Source organism: Cryptotermes secundus, unplaced genomic scaffold (genome assembly GCF_002891405.2).
Source record: "Cryptotermes secundus unplaced genomic scaffold, Csec_1.0 scaffold3971, whole genome shotgun sequence".
Lineage (NCBI taxonomy): Eukaryota > Metazoa > Arthropoda > Insecta > Blattodea > Kalotermitidae > Cryptotermes > Cryptotermes secundus.
In genome coordinates, this window is record NW_019723386.1 from 6,510 (window position 1) to 18,817 (window position 12,308).

At 37.3% G+C, this 12,308-nt stretch overlaps 1 protein-coding gene across 1 annotated transcript in view; it reads left to right on the forward strand.

The window, feature by feature from the left end:
* Positions 1 to 599: 599 nt before the first annotated feature.
* LOC111861896 (putative zinc finger protein 735) overlaps positions 600 to 12,308 on the forward strand; it is a gene marked incomplete at its 5' end in the record, with an annotated part of 20,360 nt that continues 8,651 nt past the window's right edge. The window contains one exon of the mRNA XM_033750493.1: positions 600 to 761. Within this exon, the coding sequence (XP_033606384.1) occupies positions 600 to 761 (162 nt within the window). The remainder of the gene's footprint in view (positions 762 to 12,308) is intronic.

Genomic DNA, 12,308 nt, shown 5'->3' on the forward strand with positions numbered 1-12,308 from the left:
TATTGTCATCTCTCAAGTCTCATATCTTAAGAAACTAAACTTTTTATGCCAAGCTTGTGTTAGTTTTTATAATCAGTCTGGGGAGTTTACTTGGTTCTTCATATTTTAATACTTTTCATTATTATATGGGAGAGCGATCAATTCAAGGAGAGCGATATGGGTAGGTCATGTAGCACACATGTGAGAATGAGAAGTGCGTACAAAGATTTTGACAGAAGACCTGAAAGAATGAGACCCCTTGGGAGACAATTGTGAAGATGGATTTTTTTAAGGTACAAATATGGGGGTTTTGGACTGGGTTTGTGTCAGGATGCAAAGTCATGATGGGCATGTGTGAACACAGTAATGAGTGCTTAGGTTTCATAAAGAGCAGATACGTATTGTCTGTACTTCCACAGGGACCATAGGTTTCTCAGGAAGGTCCCTGCATTATGAACTTAACACTTCCTAAGATTATGAAGTCTGTAGGGAACAAATCTGTACAGAGCAGCTGTAATGGGTTAGATGTAATGAGAAACAGCTGCAGCAAGGAGAGCATATATTGTTTCATGTTTGATGTTGTACAGCCATGACTGATAGAAGATGTGATGCCTTTACAGAACTGTACAAATTCAGAGAAAGTTCTAGTGTGTCCACATGGTGAGACATACCCAGCAAGTGATGATGCACGCCAGGCCATTAATATAAAAGCTGAGGAAGTCTCAGACTCGCAAGTGGATCCTGTGCAAACTACAGTTCAGGAGATAAAGGCTGAACCTGAGGTGAGCTGTATGCTTCTGTATGTCCACTGTTAGGCAGATATCACAGATAGGCAGGAATTCCAGTTGTCTTTCTCATCTCTCTGTCTGTCTGTGCACATGGGACAAGTCCACTGTGCTGCTGACTTGCCTTTGAAGGCCTTTTTCTGAAGTGTCTCTAGACAGTTACAGTTTGTTGAATGAATGCTGCTTGTGATGTACCACTTCTATTTCCTTTTAAGCAGTTCTGATGCAGGTGAAATTAAATTTTGCATAAATGGAGCAGTGTTTGAGAGAAATTCTATAGCAAAAATCCTTGGGTATTCGCAGAACTGTTCACAATTAGTTACTGGTACACTTATTAGAACCTTGAGGCACTATGCTACTAGCTGGAAGGTCTCGGGTTCAAGTCCCAATGAGGTCGTTGGATTTTTTTAATTGACCCACTCCTTCCAGCCGCACTGTGGCCCTGGGGTCGATTCAGCCTCTAACAGAAATGAATACCAGGAAAGTTCTTTGAATATTCTTGGGGGTAAAAGGCAGCCGGCACATAAGGCTGTCAACCTTGCTGCCATCTATGAGCTGATTTTCTAGAAAATATCGGAACCTCAACATCTCACAACCCTGTGGGGCCTTCACGGCCTGTTACAGGGATACCTTTACTTACTTACTTACTTACACTTATTAGAACCAAGAATTTAAGTTACTAGGACACTTGTGAGCTAATTTGAATGAACCCCACGAGATATTTATCATGTGATGGAAAGGTTTCAAGGTTACAAAAGATTCTGCATTCTGTTGCAACAGGAGTGGCAAGAATTGTACTGAATAGAGCTGAAGAAAAGTTTCCTGATGTGAGAGAAAGTACTGTGAGTGTTTTGTGCTTGTGTGCACAGACAAGAATTTTATTGTTTTATTTCAGTTGTCTTGGCCAAAGAAACTAAATATCTGTTGTCTATCACCAGGGAACGCTTAGTTGATACTGCAATACCTACGCAACGGCCAACTGTTGGGGCTACAATACACTGTTCTGTTTTTTTGCATAATCCATGTTGTTCGTTTCTTACACTTGGGTGATAACAGTTGGGATATTATGTAGGAGAGAAATGAGTTCAAGGAGAGTGATGTGGGTAAGTCATGTAGCGCACATGCAAGTGGCCGTGCCATAGCTCAAGCGGATAGTCACTGGCTTCCCACCGCGTCGGCCCGGTTTCAATCCCGGGTCTAGTCAAATGGGATTTGTGGCGCTGGGGTGGGTTTTCTTCGAGTACTTCGGTTTCCCCTGCCACTGTTCATTCCACCAAATTCTCCATCATCATAATCACCCGGGGCAGGCTACAATAGGCCAATCAGTGGCTGCCATGCCGAGTGGACCCAGTTGGACTCAGTTGGATTCCATCCCCCCACTAAGCAAATTTAAAAAAAAATAATTTTAAAAGTGCACATGCAACAGAAAGAAATGCATACAAAGGTTTGGAGGAAAACCTAAGAGAAGCAGACTACTTGGGAGACCTAAGTGCAGATGGGGAGATGCTATTAAGATAGATTTTAAGAAAGTAATTTGGGTTTGTACTGGGTCTGTTTGCCTTAGGATACAGAGCTATGATGAGCATGTGTGAGCACAGTAATGACCCCTTAGGTACCATAACTAACTCCATGGAGCTGAGTGAGACTTTGAGAAGCCACCAGTTGCTTGGCCACTGAAGAATTTCCCAACATTGTATAGAATCTGGAAGTTTATTGACATGTTCGCAAAAACCCATCACAAGTCCCAATCCTGAGCCATTTGAATCCAGTCCACACCACCCATCCTATGTCTCTTAAAGATCCATTTAACTATTGTCTTCCCATCTGTGCCGAGGCCTTCCTAGTGGTCTCTTTCCTTCTGGCTTTATCAATAAATCCTATATGCATTCCTCTTCTCCCCATGCCTGCTATATGAGCTGCCCATCTCATCCTGTCCTTGATCATATAATTATGCTTGGTGAATGAAGGTTACAAGTTGTGGAGCTCTTCATTATGATGTTTTTAGGTACCAAAAAAGCAGATATTTTCTCTATTGCCGCAGTGACTGGCATTTCCTTGGGAGGTCACTGAGCTATGAACCGAGTACTTTCTAGTGATCATGATAGCTGTAGAGAAAATCATCTGTACTGCTGCAGTGACTGGAAGTTCCTCGGGAAGGTCACTGAGCTATGAACCAAGTACTTTCTAGTGATCATAATAGCTGTAGAGAGAAGCATCTGTACAGAAGAGCTCGTGTGAGTTGAATGTGATGAGAAACAGCTATAACAAGGAGAGCATACGCTGTTTAACATGTGGTGTTGTGCATCCATTTCTGAGAAGGATGTTGTTTTTACAGAACTGTACAAATTTGGAGAATGTTTTAGTGAGTCCCTATGGTGAGACATACCCAACACCTCGTGATGCAAATCAGTCCATGAATGTAACAGCTGAGGCAGTCTCAGATGCAGAAGAGGAAGAGGATCCTGTCCCAATAACATTTCCAGAAATAAAGGCTGAACCTGAGGTGAGCTGTATGTGCACTGTTAGGCAGATGATACAAATGTGCAGAAATGCCGCTTGTCTTTCTGATATCCATCTCTGTGAACATGAAACAACTCCACTGTGCTGTTCACTAGATTTTGAAAGTTTTTATCTTTTTTTCCTGACTGTAGTACCTTGAATGTTGCATGCGATATACCACTCCCATTTTCGTTAAACAGATCTAATATAGAACTTGTGTAAACTGAATGTTTGTGGTAATTTCCATAGCAGGAACAATCCTTCACATTTTCCTTGTCTGTCCAATCTGCTAAGCAGTGCTTTGGTACTACATCATAGGGTTCCCACGATCTATAAATGCTGAAGTTTATCATTTGTTTTCTGTCTCCCATGCAGTCTGTATCCATGTAGTAACATAGAGCTCTCATTGTGTTGACGTTTTGTAACAGGATAATTAAAAATTCTCTAAAAGATTTGTGATAATGTTTGACAGGTTATAAACAAGTGTTGCATGTTGCCCCTTGTTTGAAGTAAATTTAATATATAAGGTACCGTTGGAGTTGGCTCTGTACCTGATGTCACGTGATTGGTTGTCATGACAGTTTTCGTGTTATTTTTGGTTAGACAGAAAGGTGACTAACCGTTAGATACAGAGAATGTGTAAGAGGTATAAAAACCAATAGTGAAGAACTGGCATTGGCAACACATCCTAAAATATAGACACAATGGTGGTGAACTGGAGTATACAGTGCATCTAATTAAACACACAAATAAAGATAGTAATGAACATCAAAGAAAATTTCTACATCTACATATAGACGGAGGTTTTTACTTTTCTCGGCCAGTTCACGACGACTGATGCACCACTGGCTGGTTGCAACGTGCATAAAAATTTTGCCAGTGAATCAGTATGCCTGTGGCCAGTTATGTTACGAATGAAGTATACAGTTCATAGGTTGCAGAAGGTGTTGAAAATGCTGTCCCTCTATATCTAGACATTCCTTGCACCAGCAGAAGGTGTTCTGATTAATCCTTAAAGCTCTTGTGCCGGAATTTTTTGCAGTTTCCCTATGAATATTGTTTTTAGTTCTTCCATTCATTCATTCATTCATTCATTTCCTTTATTTTCCATATATCTGTACAGGCAAAAAACCTAAGATGTGGAAATAATCCCTTTGATAATAGATGTATACATGTGATAAATTACATAAGTCACACAACTAAAATAATAACAATAATAATAATACACACACTAGTCAGGTAAAATAGGCAATAGAAAAAAAACAAAAACAAGAAGCTTATTACAATTGTAATTACTAAACATAATTTAAAAAGTGCATTACTATAAAAATAATAGACGTATACATGTAATAAATTACATAAGTCACACAACTAAAATAATAACAATAACAATAATAGAGACACTAGTCAAGTAAAATAGGCAATAGAAAAAAAACAAAAACAAGAAGCTTATTACAATTGTAATTACTAAACATAATTTAAAAAGTGCATTACTAGAAAAACTTAGAATTAATACAATTTCACTCAGATTACCCAAATAATGAAATACTTTCTTTATTTCATTTTCCCATAAATCAAAATAACATTGATACAGGACTCGTCATATACATACACACACATCCTCCACTTTCCATAAACATCTATACAGGGAACAGACCCAGGATGCGGAAATAGTCATCAAACACATACATAAAGTAACACAAACCACACAACCAAGATCACCCACATTAACTGTCTAACACATACAACAATACGAGGCAAAAAGATATATCCTGATTAACAGACATGTCACTAGTAACCACAATACAACCCCTCACATCTCCCATACTAACTATATTAAAATGTGACGTTAAGCATTCAAATTTATGTACATTTGTAATTAAAATACTCATTTAATGCATAAAAAGAGTTAGCATGTAAAAATCTTTTTAGGGCACATTCAAAGGATTTCTGGTTATTAGATAATTGTTTCAGCTCTTTAGGCAGATGATTGTAGATTTTTATACCAGAATAATATGGACCCTTTTGAACTTTAGTAAGAGAAGTACTCGGGGGAAATAGGTTAACATTTTGTCTGGTACCAATATTATGAACCTCCGTATTTCTTGTGAACAAATGCATGTTATTTGTAGTGTGTTGCATTAAGGAATATATGTATTGCGAACACAAAGGCAGAATTTTCATTTCCTTGAAAGAGTCTCTACATGAATCTCTTTTCTTTAATCCCATCATAATCCTTATAATTTTCTTTTGGATCATAAAAAGTTTCGTCATGTATGAAGAATTGCCCCAGAAGATAATTCCATATGTCATCACAGAATGTATATAAGCAAAATAAATCATTCTTAAGCTACTTAATGATATCATAGGCTTAACTGATCTCATGAGAAAGCAAGACGAACTCAATTTTGTAACCAGGTAATCAATATGATACTTCCAACACAGCCTATTATCAATATTTAGGCCTAAAAATTTAATACACTCTAAGTTAGTTGGTAAATTTTGATCAATATTATTATGCATATTATGATCCTCATAGTTCATTAAAGTGAAATGGAGAGTGTGGGTTTTATGAATATTTAATTTTAGCAGATTGGTTCTGAACCATGTATTAATATTGTAAAATATTCTGGTCATGGCTGATTTGTAGTCAGCGTATTCCGGATTAGTCACAATTATACTTGTATCATCTGCATATAAGAATATGTTTGTTCCATTAATTGAAACCTTAGTTATGTCATTTATATACAAGAGGAAAATAAGTGGGCCAAGAATTGAACCTTGGGGTACGCCAAATTTTACTTCTGCCCAACTAGACGAGCTATTAATAGAACTGTTAGGGACAAGGGTTACTCTTTGATATCTTCCATTCAGGTAAGATTTAATTAAGGCACCAAATTTGCCAGTTATTCCATAAAACTCTAATTTTTTGATAAGTATATCATGATTGATGCAATCAAAGGCTTTGTGTAAGTCGCAAAATATTCCTCCAACAAACTGTCTATTATTCATTGCTTTTAGTATTTCCTCTATTAATTTGAAAGATGCTTTCTCTGTAGATGAATTAGGTCTAAAACCATATTGATTATTGTCCAATATAAGATTATTGTCTATATGTTCATACAATTTATTATAGATAACCCTTTCAAGAACCTTAGAAAAGGCTGACAATAATGAAATAGGCCTATAGTTGGCTGGTTCATATTTATTACCACTTTTGAAAATTGGCTTAACGACAGCAAATTTCATTCTGTCTGGAAACGTTCCCTGGGCAAGGGATTGGTTACAAATGTAAGTTAGTGGCGAAGTTATATATGGCATACTTGCTTTTAAAATTCTAGTGGAAATTTCATCATAACCATGTGAAGACTTGGTTTTCAAAGATTTGATTATCTTTCTAATCTCAGCAGTTGAGACATACTGCCATTTGATAGATTTAAAGGTAGACGTGTATTTATTGCCCAGATAGTATAATGGGCTGATGTTGGTTGGAGTTTTGTTATTGTTTAAATCATCTATAATTGTCTGAGCTACTGAGGTAAAATATTCGTTAAGTACGTTTGCAATGCACTTTTTATTCTGTATCATAATGTTATTGACTTTCAGCGACTGGGGTTCATCCTTCTGAGTTTTAGATCCAGTCTCTTTTTTAATAATTGACCATGTAGTTTTTATTTTATTATAAGATTTTGAAATTTTATTATCATAGTGTACTTTCTTAGCCTCTTTAATAACTTTAGTAAGTACTTTACAGTATTTCTTATAATACAGTTTAAAATGTGGATCATCATCTTGTCTATATTTAATATACAACTTCCTCTTTTTTTCACAAGAAATTCGTATCCCTTGAGTCATCCACGGGTTACATTTAAGTTTGGAAGTAATAATTTTCTTTTTTGTAAAACATGAGTAAAATATTCTCAAGTAAGTATTAAGAAATACATTAAAAGTATTGTTTACATTGTCATTTGTAAAAACATCATCCCATAGTTCATAGCTTAGCATTTCTTGAAATTTAATTATATTATAATTACTATAATTTCTCATGTACTGAGGATTACCTACTTGTTCGGATGATATTATATTATCAATTATTATCATTTGAGCATCATGATCAGATAGTCCGTTAATTATTGGTTTAATTGTATAATTTCTAGTCTTTTTTATATATATGTTGTCAATAGCAGTTTTTGATACCTTAACAATTCGTGTTGGAAAATTAACCGTACCTATTAGATTGTAAGTATTTAAGAGCGCATCAAGTTGTTTCCTTCTATCGCAATTTTCTAGATAATTTATATTCACATCACCACATATAACATATTCGACTTTATTATTATGTAGCTTATTCAAGATGGCATCCAATTTTTGCAAAAAATTGTTGAAGTTTCCACTAGGTGACCTATAAATAGCTAATATGATCAATGTGATATTAGTCAGGTTTAATTTGATTGCACAGGCTTCGATGTCCCTTTCCACACAGTAGTTAGACACAGATAGAGAATCAAATTTAATTGAGTTATAAATATATATACATACACCCCCATTTTTGTATGTTGATCTACAATAATTGGCCCCTAATACATAATTATCTACACATATTTTATTTATTTCATATTCTTTTAAATGGTGTTCAGTCAAACATATTATATGAGGGGGGTCAGGTAATAAGGAATTTAAAAGTTGTTCGGTTTTATCAGATAATCCTCTTATATTCTGATGACATGCCTTAAGAAAATGAGATGTAGATTGATTAGTTTTCCCTTGATTTGAGTTTGTAGTATTAGAGTTAGCAGCCTGTCCATTATGTCCTGTCCATATGGGGGTTTACTGTTTTAAACTTTGTCCAGCAAAGAACCGGGGCACGCGGTAGCATAGTTGGTTGGGGGGCTATGCCGGAAGGTCGTGGGTTCAAGTCCCGATGAGGTCATTGGATTTTTTTCAGTTGACTTAATCCTTCCAGCCGCACTAGGCCCTGGGGTTTGCTCAGCCTCTAACAGAAAGTAGTACCAGGAATTAATTAAATAATTTTCCTGGGGAGTAAAGCGTGGCCGGCACGTAAGGCTGACAACCTTACCACCATCTTTGAACTGATTGTCTAGATAGTGTGGGACCCTCAACGTCTCACAACCCTATGGGCCTTCGTGGCCTGGTACAAGGATAGTTTTTTTTACTTTACCTGCAGAGAACCACAGAAGTTTGGATGAATGTGCCTGCTAAACACCAGTGCTGATATTTCTCTCCCCGAAAGTATGAGACAAAGCCTGCATTAATGTACGTGAAATGTGGGCAGTAGCTGAGTCTTGCTGAAACCAGTCATAGAGTCTTTCTTCTTTTTTAAGTCTCGAAAGAATTGTCAGAATGACCTGTACATATTTTTCACAGTCAATTATTCTGTTAAAAAAAATTGCTGGTAGAGCAATCCTCTTTCCCCTTACAGCACGCCAGACTCCAACTTTCACTGGATGGAGCCATACTTCATGGGTTAGATGTGGATTCTGTGAATTCCAGTAGCAATACTTTCTTGTATTTATGTATCCCTTCAAGTGAACCCATGCTTCATCAGAAATGAATGTCAGTTGTGGATCAGTCTCATCTTCAGTGATACACTGTGGAAACCAACTACAAAAATTAAATTTAGAATGTTGTTTATTAGTCCTGATAGCATTTATATTTATATTTATATTCACACAACACATTTTGGAAGCTCGATATACGTTTGGCGCGATGGAGCAGACTGTGAAAGTATTATATATAAATGAAGGACGCAAACTCAACGCATTAGAAACATGCTTTATATATATATATATGTGAGACATAACGAAGAAAGGTTTACAGATGAACGACACATTTACAGAAATACATAATCCCATATTCGACATTCTAGTAAAAACACACACACACACACACACCAAATAACCACACCCCTTCCCCATCTCTTCAACCACTATCAGTATCCTCCCCATACCTCATACCACTCAACTCTCTACGAACATACCAACATATACAGATATTCCCCGTTCAAGTAGTCTAGACCGAACTTCTACAGCATAGCGACAACGTCAACACAGGGAGCAGCCCATACACATATACAGATACCCCAGCAAACAAGTAGTCTAGACCGAACTGCTACAGCATAGCGACGTCAACACAGGGAGCAGTCCATACCCATATACAGATACCCCCCAAACAGGTAGTCTAGACCGAACTGCTACAGCGTAGCGACAACATCAACACAGGGAGCAGCCCATACCCATATACAGATACCCCCCAAACAAGTAGTCTAGACCGAACTGCTACAGCACAGTGACAACATCAACACAGGGAGCAGCCCGTGCACATATACAGATAGCCCCCAAACAAGTAGTCTAGACCGAACCGCTACAGCACAGTGACAACATCAACATAGAGAAGCCCGTACACATATCATCATAAGAAAATCAAATATATGGTAAGCTAACAATGAGTTTAAAAACACTCACAAGCTTCTCCTTATAATAATAAAAAACTCTTACAGATCACTGTGAATAAACAACCTGTTGGGTGATATACAGAATAACAAGTATAAGCTCCACAAGACAATATAGTAAGGTCAAGACCACACGACCTAACTCATGTGACAACATCCCGATAAGCAGGCGCCCCACACTGTATTTGCTTCTGCTACCAGAAAATCATGTCAACGCATAGCGTTCACAATGTTTTAAAGAGATATCAAAAAATATTTCATTTCCATTGTAGTACAATTGTAATTTTTATGTTTTAATCTTTAGTGGATAATTTTTAAATTCTATTGTTGGAGTATTTTAAAATTTTAACTGAAAGATTCAGTTTATATATTTAAAAACACTCAAGAGCACAATATGGATCCTTATTGAAGAATTAGTTGCAAATTGTTAAATGCAATTCAGCAACTGAGTCTGGTATCATTGTATGCCTAATGGTGACCCATTAGAAGGGTCAAAACATGTAGCATCAATAAAACCAAATGTTGATATGATAGTGTCTACTTGCTTTAAATATAGAATATTGTTGTGTGGACTGCATACTTCTGTATACATTTTACGTACCTATGTACTCCTGCTTCTACACAGTGTGGTGTGCCCAGTACCATTTCACACATGCAGAAGAAGTGGCCATTTTCTGGCAAAAGCCAAACGTTTACATTGTCAAGGAATCTTGTGTGGCAACCTAGGAGATGACTCATATGGATTTGCTCATGATATCAGGGTGAACCTGTCTACTGAACTGACACTATGCTGTTATTCTTTTTGAGGCCTTTTACACACACACACACACACACACACACACATATATATATATATATATAGTCACGTGTAGGGGGGTTTTGCCGGGCCATATGCAGCCTTTCTTAGTATCCTTTTTTAGCTCAGCCTTAATTGTTATTTTGTTTTAGCAGCCTACCCACTATTAACCTTTAATGTATGGATTTTTATATTGCCGGCAGCCCTCTGCAGCTGGTATTTAAATCGCCCTAATTAGTTGACATGGCAAACGTTGAGAAAAAAATACATATTTTTCGTTCTATGCAACATAGAAATACAAACTAAAAACAACCTGAAAGACAATAAAATTTTCTACATATACACAAAACAGCAATTTTTACCAACGAAAATTAACTGTGATTATTTTGTCATGAAATATAAAATATAACCTTTATTATATATGTTATGAAATTCCAAAGGACTTACCTGTTGTTTTTTCTTCAACCTTGAAACATGGTGATATTGTAAATATAATCACACTATATACAATAATATTTTGTTTAGACTGTACAAGAGTTTGAACTGCATCACTTCACAGTTTACGATACTCACACACTCTGACATGCATGGAACTTCTCGAAGCAGTCCACTTCACACAGAACAACATCACGCTTTTTACAATAGAAGAGTGTGCTCCTGCTTTTATTTAGCGAAACACACGACATCTTTGTTTCCCTTTTGTTGGCCAGTGTTGTGAATGTTTCACCTCCAGTCAACTCATTTGGGTCCCAGGTAACCTTGGCCTCCCCCCGAGAAACGTCACTGATGATGATATTCACCTTGTGCGATTGAAGAATCATCTTGGGGGAGGGGGATTTCTAGCAAAATCGAATAAATTATGTTGATTAACAAAGCGACACTCTTACTTATTAGTAATATTCGCAAAATAGTGATGCAAAGTAATTATAATACTAGTCGAAAAGAGTGCTAGTCCGACACTGATACCGAAAGTCACAGTGATGTAAGATGCCTTTTACTCACAAAGTAATATTGACTCAGTGGATTTAGACCTCTTCCAAGACACAAAATAAAAGTGATATACAAAGAATTATATGACAGTCTGACACTGACTTTTTAACTGATAAGGAAATATTAGACAATCTGACACTGACTTCCTAACTGATAATTCGCCACTGAAAACCAATCCTTGAATGCGTCACACTTCCTTGAAGGCTCTGGAAGCACTGATGAATATTTCCTCATCAGTTCTTGAAACAAAGCTGGGCTATATTTGGCTGACCAGGTCATAAACAGTCATATCTAAACTTAAATAGTATCGAAACCAGTACCGTGATAAACGATTTCATTCTTCAGAGCTAAGGAATGAACCACTGACATGACCTTAGGAGCTATTGTTTTGGTTTCAAACCCAAGGTCAAACTGCCAGCACTCCCAAAGAGAGCATGTGTCCTGCCGCATATATATAGTGACATGTTGCGCAACGAAGGACCCCTACCTCCCCAGCGGCACGTGGCGGTAACGTAGCACTCGCGTAATAGGCGAGTCATCACCCCGCCACTCTCCCTGCGGTGACATCACGAGTGGAGCCGAAGTGAGCCGAGCGGAGCCAGGGTGTCCCAGGAGGAATGGACCAAACTTCGGGAGGGTGTTCCTTATGTTAAAGTATGCCGATATAACCCAAAACACCTATGTCCAAAGTTGAACGGTTACGGAGATAATGGCCCGAGAAAAGTGTGGTCTTCTAGCGGGTCTACAGACTATACCTATCAGCTGAGAGGCCTTATCTATGTTTGTCCTT